The 13,286-nt window shown below is 35.0% G+C and overlaps 1 protein-coding gene across 1 annotated transcript in view; it reads left to right on the top strand.

The window, feature by feature from the left end:
• The window catches only part of MMP16 (matrix metallopeptidase 16), a 365,749-nt gene that overhangs the window by 205,910 nt on the left and 146,553 nt on the right, over nucleotides 1–13,286 (top strand). Inside the window, exon 4 of the mRNA XM_020970086.2 lies at nucleotides 7,020–7,324. Within this exon, the coding sequence (XP_020825745.1) occupies nucleotides 7,020–7,324 (305 nt within the window). The remainder of the gene's footprint in view (nucleotides 1–7,019; nucleotides 7,325–13,286) is intronic.

The following is a 13,286-nucleotide window of genomic DNA, read 5'->3' as shown; positions in this document are numbered from 1 at the left end:
CAAAAGAAATGGGTTATGGCCAATTAATGTCATACCTGGCAAAGTTAAACAGATCCTGAATGAAAAAAGTGGACATTAAATGAATTGCCAGATTTTCAGGATTTTGTTGCCCACTAAAAACAAACAAGTAAACAAACAAAAACCCTGAATTTAATAGAAAATTTGACATACAAGATCCAAAAGAAATATAAGGTACACATCAAAGACTAGTTATAGGTGACTCACTTGAGCTCTCCTCCAGACCCTTCCAAATACCTGTAAAAATGGCTCTAAACAAATTCTGGAGCAGCAGAAACCCACCAAACACAGAGTGAAACATTTCCAGCTCAAGACAACCTGGATGGTTGACTGGAAAGGTCTATTGTACTGGGCTGGGAGAGGAGCACAGGTTAGCATGGGTGTGCAGGCAAAGACCAGGCCTTAGCCCCCTTCAGGGAACTGAATCACGGGCAGCTGTGGCAGTTTCTAGACTTCTCAACCAACAAATGCCAAAGACAACTTAGACGTCAGTAGGAAAGGTCTGTGACCACGGTGAGAGAGAAACTTGTTCCCAGCTCCAGTCCTGTGAACCCCAGGCCAGTGGCTGCTTCCAGAGTTTCTGTTTCACAGACAGAAGGGAAATTGAGTGGCTGATAAGAGGGTGATTGCAGGGATCTCTTTGCTGGTGGTGAGGCAAGAATCTCTTGCTTTGCCCATGCTTGGATCTGGGCCACAGAACTGGGTGTTCTGGTGGCAATCCTGGGGTGAGGGCGCACTGGCATGGTGAAACTTGTAGTTCAGGTGATGAGGGAATGCTGCTCACTGTTCCAAGGCAGAAAAGAATGTTTGTGGTCACTCATAGACCAGAGTATAAGACAAGAAAGGGAAAAACACCTCTCCCTTGATCATACCATCTTAGAAGAACTGAAAATTTACAGGTAGCTAGAAGTATCTCTGCACAAAACCCCCAAAGTTTGGGCCAGTAATTCTCCACACTAGAAGCAGACCTCTACCCTAACGAAGAGTTTAATTTACTAATTTACTTATTCAGTGCTACACCAATCAGACTACCAAAAAAATTATTTTATAGAGCTAACAAGATTCATTTGGAATAACAGAAGGTCCAGAATATCAAGAGAACTAATGAAAAGAAATACAGGGGAAGGTGGCCTAGCTGTTCCAGATATTAAATTGTATTGTAAAGCAGCAATCATCAAAATTGCTTGGTACTTGCTAAGAAATAGAGGGGTGGATCAGTGGAATAGGTTAAGTATGTAAGACACAGTAGTCAAAGACTATAGTAATCTCATATTTGATAAATCCAAGGACCCCAGTTTCTGGGATAAGAACTCACTATTTGATAAAAAATGCTGGGAAAACTGAAAAAGAATATGTCAGAAACTAGGCATAGATCAACATCTCATACCATATACCAAACTAAAGTCAGAATGGCTTCATGATTTAGATATAATGGCTGATACTATAAACAAACTGAGAGAGCAAGAAATAATTTACCTGTCAGATTTGTGCGAACAGAAGACTTTATGACTAAACAGGAGATAGAGAACATTATGAAATGCAAAATAGATAATTTTTATTACATTGAATTGAAAAGTTTTTGCACAAACAAAGCCAATGCAACTAAGATTAGGAAGGAAGAAGAAAGCTGGGAAACAATTTTTACAGCCAATGTCTCTGATAAAGGCCTCATATCTAAAATACACAGAGAACTAAGTCAAATTTATAAGAATATAAGTCATTTCCCAATTGAAAATAGTCAAAGGATAGGAATAGGCAGTTCTCAGATGAAGAAGTTAAAGCCATCTGTAGTCATATAAAAAAAAATTCTTTAAATCACTATTGATTGCAGAAATGCAAATCAAAACAATGCTGGGTTCAAGATCATGCCTATCAGATTGGCCAACATGGTAAAATAGGAAATTGATAAATGATAGAGAAGATGTGAGAAAATTGGAACACTAATGCATTATTGGTGGAGATGTGAAATGATCCAACCATTTTGTAGATCAATTTGGAACTCTATCCAAAGGGCTATAAAACTGTGCATACCCTTTGACCCAGCAATAGCACTTCTAGGGCTGTATCCACATGTACAAAAATATTTGTAGCAGCACTTTCTGTAGTGACAAAGAATTGGAAATTGAGGAGATGCCTATCAGTTGAGGAATGGCTAAATAAGTTGTGGTATATGAATGTAATGGAATACTACTGTGCTATAAGAAACAATGAGCAGGCAGACTTCAGAAAAACCCGGGAAGACTTGTATGGTATGATGCTGAGTGAAGTGAGCAGAACCAGCAGAACATTGTACACAGTAACAGCCATGTTGTGCAATAGCTAATATTGATAGACTTAACTGTTCTCAGAAATACAAGGATCTGAGACATCTTCAAAGGCTTCACGATGAAAAATGCTATCCACATCTAAAGAAAGAACTGTGGAGTTTGAATGCAGATCGAAGCATACTATTCGCTATTTTTTTTCTTGTGTTTTGTTTTGTTTCCTCTTTCTTGTGGTTACTTCTATTGGTTCTAATTATTCCTTACAATATGATTAATGTGAAAATATGTTTAATAGGAATGTATATGTATAGTAGCCTATATCAGATTGCATGCTGTCTCTGGGAGGGAGAGGGAGAAAAATTTAAAACTATAAAGCTTATGGAAATGACTGTTGATAAATAAAAATAACTTAATTTTTTAAAATGTGAGCAATTTGCCTGGAAGATGAGCAAAGTGTGTAAAAAAAAGTCAGACTACGCAGTCTTTTTCGGTGACAAGATCAAAACATACAAGCAGAAGAAGACAACAAAGTCAAAGCTCCTACATCCAAAGCCTCCAAGAAAAATATAAATCAGTCTTAGGACATGGAAGAGCTCAAAAAGTATTTTGAGAAGCAAGTAAGAGAAGTGGAGGAAAAACTGGGAGAGAAATGAGAGATTTTCTACAAGAAAATCATGAAAAACAAGTCAACAGCTTGCTAAAGGAGACCCCCCCAAAAAAAATACTGAAGAAAATAACACCTTATAAATAGTGTAACCCAAATGCCAAAGAGGTCCAAAAAACCAATGAGAAGAATATCTTCAAAAGCAGAATTGGCCTGATGGAAAAGGAAGTCCAAAAGCTCATTGAAGAAAATACTTCCTTAAAAATTAGAATTGAGCAAATGGAAGTTAATGACTTTATGAGAAATCAAGACACTATGAAACAAAACCAAAGGAATGAAAAAAAGAAGACAATGTGAAATATCTCATTGGAAAAACAACTGACCTGGAAAATACATGCAGGAGAGATAATTTAAAAATTATTGGACTGTCTGAAAGTCTGATCAAGAAAAAAGCCTTGACATCATCTTTCAAGAAATTATCAAGGAAAATTGCCTTGATATTCTAGAACCAGAGGGCAAAATAGAAATTAAAAGAATCCACCTATCACCTCCTGAAAGAGATCCCCAAAGGAAAACTCCTAGGAATATTGTATCCAAATTCCAGGAGATTTCAAGGAGAAAATATTGCAAGTAGCCAGAAAGAAACAATTCAAGTATTGTGGGAAGACAATCAGGATAACACAAGATTTGGCAGATTCTACATTAAGGGACTCAGGGCTTGGAATATGATATTCTGGGGGGCAAAGGAGATAGGATTACAGCCAAGAATCACCTACCTAGCAAAAGTGGGTAATCCTTCAGGGGGAAAAATGGACATTCAGTAAAATAGAGGACTTGCAAGCATTCTTGATGAAAAGACCAGAGCTGAATAGAAAATTTGACTTTCAAATACAAGACTCAAGAGAATCATGAGGAGCTAAAAAGGAAAGAGAAATCATAAGGGACTTATTAAGGTCAAACTGTTTACATCCCTACATGGAAAGATGATATTTGTAACTCATGAGAGCTTTCTCAGTATTAGGGTAGTTGGAGGGTAAAAATTATATGTAAGATAGATAGATAGATAGATAGATGTAGATACAGATATAGTTATAAATATAGATAGATAGAGGGCACAGGGTGAGTTGGAAATGAAGGGGTGATATCTGGAGAAAAAAATTAAGGGGTAAGAGAGGATTATACTGGGAGAAAGAGAAAGGGAGAGGTAGAATGGGGCAAATTATCTCACATAATAAAACAGACCAAAAAAAAAGGTTTTTTCAGTGGAGGAGAAGCGGGGGGAGGTGAGATGGAATGAGTGAATCTTTTTCTCATTGCATTTGACTTAAGGAGGGAATAACATACACACTCATTTAGGTATGGAAATCTGTCTTACCCTGCAGGAAAGTAGGAAGGAAGGGGATTAGAGAGCAGGGGGATGATAGAGGGGTAGGCAGATTAGGGGAGGGGATAATCAGAAGCAAACACTTCTGAGGAGGGACAGGGTCAAAAGAGAGAATAGAATAAATGTGGGGGCAGGATAGGATGAAGGGAAATATAGTTAGTTTTTCACAACCTGACTACTGTGGAAATGTTTTGCATGACTACACATGTATAACCTTTATCGAATTGCTTGCCTTCTTAGTGAGTGTTGGTGGGGAGGGAGGAAGGGACAAATTTGGAACCCAAAGTTTTAAAAACAAATAAAAAGACTAGTTACAAAGGACTCAATAAGGACGGACTTATTTGTATTTATATGAAAAATGTAACTTGTATATCTAAGATTGTTATTAGTAATTGGGTAGTTCAGGAGAAAGTTTGGGGCAGACCAGTTATAATGTGATTCTAAAAATAAAACCATTTAGGAAAAGCTAGAAAGAATAATTATCTTATACTAATGAAATAACTGACAGAGAAGAATTAGATGGAGGAGGAGGGCTGGAACTCTCCTCTCATCAGGAATGGATTAAAGAGGGAGCAATACATATCTTTCTAGAAGGGTATAAAAGTCTTCACTATTCAGAAAGAAATAAAAGGCTAAGGGGATAGGGAGATGGAAGAGGAAAAGCGAGGGATTTTTAGAGGGAACCCTATTCACCTCACATCTGGATTTAGAAGGGAATAAAAGCTTTCTAAATTTATAAAGAAATAAGGGGGTGAGGGAATAGGATGGGGGGTAGAGAAGGGTATCTAGATCAACAGGAATGGGATAAAGAGGGGATAGCATATATTTGGAAGGCTATAAAAGTCTTCAAAATTCATATAGAAATAGGGTTAGGGAAAGGGTTGAGGGGGAGGATAAGGGAGAAATCTTTGAGGGGGGTGCATTAAGTAATAGGAGGGCAAGGTAGCAGGTAGAAGTGAAGTAGAGGTGCCAGGAGGGATGGGAAATAAGAGATACACAGAAATATAAAATATAGATGAGGAGTAGAATGTGTTAGGGGAAAAAAGTGGAAGTTGTAATCATGATCTCAGACAAAGTTAAAACTAAAATGTTGCACCAGTAGTCAAAGAGATTCAGAAAAAAAAATGTCAAAATGAGAGAAAGGCAAATAATTTTGTTGGTGTAGAAAATTATGCCATTGGGATGCTCTGCCATCAACTCCATACAAGTTTTTTAGAGCTTTCTATTCCACTCTCCAGTGCCTACATATGTAGTAATGCCACAATTCCAAAAACAAACAAACAAACAAACAACAAAACAAACAAACAAAAAAGACATTAAATGATTCCTGGCTGTGGACACATTGTCCTAAGGAATAGACATATATATAAAGAACACTTTGGGGGTGGGGGTAAAATGTATTGAGTCACTCAGGAAAATAAAATAAAGTAATTCATCCTAGGACAAAATGGCAGTGTACTTAATGCTTACTCTCTTAAAATCTTAATGTATTTTTAAAAATTTAATCAAGTATGTTGTAAGTGTAGCTGTGTTGTGATTATCCACTCTGGCCCTGAGCTAAGGAGAATTCTCAGATCTCAGAAACACAGAAGTCAAGAGAGATCAATGTACACTTTTTTTGTGTGTGTATAATGGCATTTAGAACCCTTTTAAGGAGATCATTAGCCTGATTTCATTTTGCTTAAACTAATACATGTTATTTGCCTCCTCTTACCCCCAACTATTTCTGTTTAAAAAGGAAAGAGATTAAAATATTAATGTGTAATGAATACCAAAGGAAGTAAAAATTTTTGGAGGTATATCTGTTATTAATTTGGAAGTAATCTGTTAGTTGGGGCTAACAAAAATTTAAATTAATTGTTTTTTACAAGGTAATCAACTCCATACAAGTTTTTTAGAGCTTTCTATTCCATTCTCCAGTGCCTACATATGTAGTAATGCCACAATTCCAAAAAAAAACCCAACAAAACAAATAAACAAAAAAAGACATTAAATGATTCCTAGTTGTGGACACATTGTCCTAAGGAATAACATACATACATAAAGAACACTTTGGAGGGGGGGTAAAATATATTGAGTCACGCAGGAAAATAAATGACTACTCTTCCATGCTACATTTTTATAAGAAGGCACAAAGAACTTAATGAGATAACAAAAGAACATCAGAAAAAGTAATGAGGTTGAAGTATTTCTTTTTGTTTTAAATTAAGAATTAACTTTGGAAACTAAATGTTTGAAGATAAAGAAAAGGCTAAACCTATCTTTAAGACCTTCTTTAGGACTATTAGAACTTGTCTAATGGGTACAACACAATGCTATTCTAACAGTAATTATAAGAACAAAGAAATTTCTATTTTGATTTCAGCTGGAAGCAGCTACACCTATTTGATCAAGATGATTTGTGGTCACTTGTCAGCACTTACTTCCTCTTTTGTTTAAAGAGGCAAAGTAGCTCATTGATCTACTTTTTACACTGTCAGGTATTCTGCAGAGAATTTCCCAGGTAGAGACTTAGTAGATAAATATTGTACTTCTGACAATCAACTAGCTAAGCTATGGTGGGATCTAGCATTTACAAATAGAGTTTAATTAATTATCTTCACTTTGAAAATAAGATTATATTCACTAACTCAAGTGAAGTTTTGTTGTCATCATTAATAATATAGGTTTCCATAGGAATTAGAATAAAAGAAAAAAGGCCCTTTTACTCATTTTGCTTTTTCTTTCTTTTTTATCTTCCCCATTTCAGCATAAAGAACGTAACTCCAAAAGTAGGAGATCCTGAAACACGTAAAGCTATTCGCCGTGCCTTTGATGTATGGCAGAATGTAACTCCTCTGACATTTGAAGAAGTTCCCTACAGTGAATTAGAAAATGGCAAAAGGGATGTGGACATAACAATCATTTTTGCATCAGGTTTTCATGGAGACAGTTCTCCCTTTGATGGAGAGGGAGGCTTTTTGGCACATGCCTACTTCCCTGGACCAGGAATTGGAGGAGATACTCATTTTGATTCAGATGAACCATGGACCCTAGGAAATCCTAATCATGATGGTAAGCACAAATTTTAATTTTAATTTTATTATCTTTCTTTCCTTTCCCATGTTTCCTGCATTTTCCTTTTCCTTCCTTCCTCCCTTTATTCCTGCCTTCTTTCCTTCTTTCTTTCCTTCCTTCCTTCCACAGGGAGTTGTATCACAAAAGTAATAGATATTCTTTCATAATCTTCTTTGAACTTATTTTGCCCAAGTGATTGGTGAAACAGACTATGATTTTCATGTTCATTGTTAACTTTAAATAATTATAAGTGTGTGTTCCACTAGTTCTAAGAGCCTTTGTTATGTGTACATTTCCTATCCTCATGTTTTTGTGCAGTAACTTGAAAACGCTTCAATATTTCATTAGATCTAAAATTTATCAATATGTCTATTTCCCCTCAAAGATTCAGTTTGCTACCCATTTCCACCTGATGAAACTGTAAATATCTTTTCTGTGGCATTCCATAAATCCTCTATGGAGGATCTATCTAATGTGCTAAAGGCTTTCTCTAGGTGTTTTAACATTTCGTGGATAAAGACTAAGTCAGGCTATCCATCTGATTTCTTTCATTTTCTTTTCATGATTCACCCAGACTTTCTTCTAATCATGTATTTCTTGTACACACTATGCACTTTTAAAGTATTTGTTAAATTTAATTGAATTGTTAGTGATTAAAATGAGGAATTAACATATTAACTTGCATACTTTACCTTTTGGACCTTACTCCTCAATTTTGCTTGTCTCATTAAGATAATAATAGAAATTGGGATAAAGAAAGGGATACGTCCTATGGTTTCATTGGGATGGAGAAGTCCCAGAGGAGAAATCTCCCTCTAATAACATAGGGTGACCCTGTTTCTGAAAATTGCGTTATTGATCATTTATGTAACATTTTGAGGTTTATAAATTGTGTTGCTTCAACAAGAACATAAGGTACAAAGTGAAAATATTATTATTCACATTTTACAGAATAGAAACTAAGGCTCAAGAGCTCAAGTGATTTGCCCAAAGTCACACATGACTTCTAGGAGACAGGGTTGGTACTGAACTTCAGGTCCTCAGGTTCCATGTCCTAGACGTTCTCTTTTCTAACATTTTGTGCTGCATTTCAAATGATAGAATTAATTTTTACTTATCCTTTGTGTTATCTTCACATGGACATTTTGAATTTTTCTTAAATATCTAAACATATACTTATATGTTTCCCTACTTTTAAAATAAAATGAATGTTTATCAATGTTTTCCATCTCAATTATATTAAACTCAATGAATGTCTTCTGTTAATATAACTATTATTAATGTGCTAAAATGGAATTGAAACTCTTGGTAAGAGATTATGAGTATTGCATAATTGTGTATTTTTTGCTGTAAATTAAAAGAATAGTAGCATGATGGTGGGAGTGAATTAAATAATTAACAGGAAAAAGTACAATCCTGATTTTCCATTTGAATTTTTGAGCCTCCAATTTTTCACCTGTGAAATGTGTAAAATAATTCTTACAAGATGTAAAATTGCTGAAATCATTACTAAGAAGAGAAATGAAAATTAAAAGAACTGTCTCATTTCTAATACCCATTAGATTGGCCAAGATAACCACAAAATATGATGTTTGTTGAAGGAATGTGGGAACAAGAATACTGATAAACTCTTGGTAAAGTAGTGAATCCAGTCATTCTAGAAAAGTTTATAAATAGATACCTAAAGTCATTAAGCTAGATAGACACTGCTATCCAGCAATACAACCACTAGGTGTATGCTATGAGGTATAGATGTCAAGAGGAATTAAAACATAGTAAGTTCACTGATTTTAAAATGGAAAATGTTATTATAATTGCATAGTTGGGGGTGATAGCTCATATTCAGGAGGCATAAGAGATTCATGTTGAGGTAAGAGCAACATCCTGGAACTCAAGAAGTCTGAGTTTCTCTTCCAGAATTCCCTTATGTATGAGATGTCTTAGGGTAAATCTTTAACCTGTTGAACCTTAATTTTCTGACCTGTGAGAGGAGGGTTTAAAACTTTTTTTAAGCTCTAATAGTATGTAGAAATTGGTGATAAGAAAATGGAGAGGAAAAGGAATAGTTCACTTCTTGGAGAAGTTTGGCAACAGGGCCAAAGAAAAATTTGTTTGTGTGCATGCATGCATGTGTGTTAAAATGAAGGAGGACAATGCAATTTTGAGAAAAGAAGGAGGAAAGTTAGAGAATGAGAGTTTTAATTAGCATCTGAATGTAGTTTCCCATGATATTTATATCTCAATTTCTGACCTAACGTACTCTGAGTTTTGTGTTACATCTCATTTTTCAAGTACTAAAACATGCTCATTGCTGCCATTCTCCCTCATTGAAAACTATTCTTTTTCCATTACACTACTCAACTAATCTTCCTTAAAGACCTAAGAAAAGTGAACAAAATCCTCTTAAATTTACATGCTATATTGTCTGATAATGATTTCACTTATGTTAATCTTGTCTTCCCAACTATATTGTAAGCCCCTTGAAGTTTATTTACATTTTACTCCTCAATTTCTTAGAGCCTGTGATAGCAGAGCACCTTCTCCAAAACTGACTCTATATCATCTTATTATTGATTCCAAGCTTCCATACAACCTATGTTTGGAGTTAGGAGGAGGGATTTTGCTTCTGGCATTGCATAAATGGGGAACTGAATGCTACTTTGTGTGTAGTATATCAGATCAGGTCTATTTTATTTCTAGTTATCTTGAAATGGCACTTCAGAACTGTGTAGAGTACATGTTTAGCCCAATTTTCTTTACCATATTGTTCTATCTTTATCACTCAGGACTCAGAGTTCCTGGCCCTTTGAAAGTCATAAGATGGGACATAGCCAAGTTGGCAGAGTAAAGACAGGACCTTGCCTGATCTCTCCCAAATTCTTCTCCAAACAATGTTAAAATAATGCCTCAAAACAGATTCTGAAGCAGTAGAACTGACAAAAAAAATGGAGTGAAACAATTTTCTTGTCCTAGACAACATTTTTCATGATTTTCTTGCATCACTCTCATTTCTTTTCTAATTCTTCCTCTAATTCTCTTACTTGATTTTTAAAATCATTTTGAGCTCTTCATTTGGCCAGAGGCAATTTACATTCTTTTGAGATCCCAAAATGAAAACTCTCAAGAATATTATAGCCAAATTCCAGAGCTCCCAGCTGAAGGAGAAAATATTAAAAGCAGTCAGAAGGAAACAATTTCAAGTATCATGGAGTTAGGATAACATAAGATTTAGCTGCTTCTACTTTAAAGGATTGGAGGCCTTGTAATATGATATTCTAGAAGGTAAATGAGCTGGAATTACAACCGCAAATCACCTGCTCAGATAAACATAATATAATCTTTCAGGGAGAAAATGGATATTTAATGAAAAAGAGAACTTTCAATCATTCTTCAGGAAAAGACCTGACTGAATAGAAAATTTGATTTTCAAATATAGAAGACTCAAGAATCACAAGGGACCTAATAAGGTTAAATAGTTCACATTCCTACATGGGAAAATTATACTTATAATTTGTAAGAACTTTCTCATTTTTAAAGCAGTTAGAAGAAGTATGTATAGCCAAAGGGCACAGGTGTGAACTGAATGTGAAGGGATGATATCTAAAAAATAAAAATAAAATTAAGAGATGAGAGAAGAATGTACTGGGAGAAAGGGAAATGGAGAGGTAAAATGGGGTAAAAGAGGCAAGAAAAATCTTTTACAGTGGAGGGGAAGGAGGGGGGAGGGGCAGTGAGTGAACCTTACTGTCATCAGAATTGGTTCAAAGAGAGAATAGCATTCACACTTAAGTGGGTATAGAAATCTATCTTACCCTACAGAAGAAGTAGGAAGGGAAAGAGATAAGAGAATGGGAGGGTGATAGAAGGGAGGGTAGATTAGAGGAAAGGGTAGTCATAAGCAAAATACTTTTGTGGAGGGTTAGGGTGAAAGGAGAGTGAGCATAGTGGGGGGATAGGATGGAGGGAAATACAGTTAGCAATTGTAACTGTGAAAAAAATTAGAAGTAAGTTTCTCTGATAAAGGTGTCATTTCTCAAACACGTAGAGAACTGAGTCAAATTTATAAAATAAAAGTCATTTTCCAATATATGAAAAAATGTTCTGACTCACCTATTGATTGGAGAAATGCAAATTGAAATAATTCTGAGGTATTACCTCATACCTATTAGATTGGATTATAGGATAGAAAAAGAAAATAACAAATGGTGTAAGGGATGTGGGAAAAATTAAACCTTAATGGATTGTTGTTGGAGCTGTGAACTGATTCAAGCGCTCAGTATAGCAATTTGAAACTATGTCCAAAGGACTATAAAACCACACATACCCTTTGACCTAGAAATTCCACTACTAAATCTGTATCCCAAAAGAGATGAAAAATGGAAAAGGAACTATATGTACAAAAATATTTATAGCAGCTCTTTTCTGGTGGCAAAGAATTGGAAATTGAGGGAATGCCCATCAATTGAGAAATGGCTGAACCAATTGTGGCGTGTGATTATGATGGAATACTATTATGCTATAAGAAATGATGAGCTGGATGTTCTCAGAAAAATCTGGAAAGACTTACAAGCTGATGGAAAGTGACATGTGCTGTGTACAAAGTAACAGCAATATTGTAAGATGATCAGCGGTGAATGACTTAGCCATTCTCAGCAATACAATGATCCAAGGCAACTCTGAAGGACTTATGATGAAAAATTCTATCTATCCCCAGAGAAAGAATGTTGATGTATAAATACAGATTGAAGCATCCCTTATTTTTCTTGAGATTTTTTTTGGTCTCTGTTTTCTTTCACCACATGACTAATATGGAAATGTTTTGCATGGCTACACATGTATAACCTTTATTGAATTGCATGCTTTCTCAGTGGGGAGAGGTGGGAAAAGAGGAAGGGAGAGAATTTGGGACTCAGTTTTAAAAACAAATGTTAAAAATTTTATACATATAATTAGGGAAAAATAAAATACTAAATAAATTCAAAAGAAAACAAAGACCTTGAAAGGCAAAAAATTAAAAAAAAGAAAAAAAGAAAATGCTTTTCAGAGAGGAAAAAAAAGAAGACCCCTTTGTGTATATACCCAGCTACAATCTGTCTCCTGGACTCTAGTTCCATTATACCAAATGCCTTCTGGTTTATAGGTTGAACTAGATGGCTGCTGAGATTACTTCAACTCTCAAATACTATTATTCTGTTATTGTGGTTCTGTAGTAATTTTATTTTATTTTTAACTTGTGGAATAAAAGAAGCATTTTTGTAACATAGTATAATAAAAAAAGATAATTGCACATGAAACTGCAAATCTATTATGTACAACTTGCCATTCCTTTTAAATATATGTTATTGTGTAAATGTCTCTTTTTATTTTCATTTTTTCTTTCTTCCCTCCTCCCCCTCCCCCCTACCATTAGACACATATATGCATATGTGTGTATGTCAAATCATTTTATGCATACTTCTGTTTTTCAGTTCTTTCTCTGAATGCAGATAGTCTTCCTTCATATGTCCTTTATAGTTAATTTGGTTATTTATAATAGTCAAAATGGCATATTCACTCAGAGTTTTTTCTTAAATCATATTACTGTTGCTGTATACAATGTTCTCTTTGTTTTGCTCATTCATTGTTTCATTCAAGTCTATCTATGTTTTTCTAAGATCATGAAGCTCATCATTGCTTATGCCTCAGTAGTATTCCATCACAATCATGTACCACAACTTGTTCATCCATTCCTCAATTGACAGTCATCTCTGCAATTTCCAGTTCTTTGCCACTAAAAAGAGAGGTGCTATATTTTTAGAACGTGTAAATTACTTTCCTTTTTCCATAATCAACTTTTTAAATAGACCTAGAATGCCATTGTGATTCTATCTGGATATTCTGCAGGCATCTCATACTCAATATGAGCAAATATAATTTATTTCCTTTTCCCCTAAACCCATTTTTTCAGTCAAATTTCTCC

This window comes from Phascolarctos cinereus, unplaced genomic scaffold (genome assembly GCF_003287225.1).
Source record: "Phascolarctos cinereus isolate Bilbo 61053 unplaced genomic scaffold, phaCin_HiC Scaffold_4;HRSCAF=312, whole genome shotgun sequence".
In the NCBI taxonomy this organism is placed as follows: Eukaryota; Metazoa; Chordata; class Mammalia; order Diprotodontia; family Phascolarctidae; genus Phascolarctos; species Phascolarctos cinereus.
The sequence above is the reverse complement of the archived record's forward strand: the minus strand, read 5'-3'. Positions and strand labels throughout refer to the sequence as shown.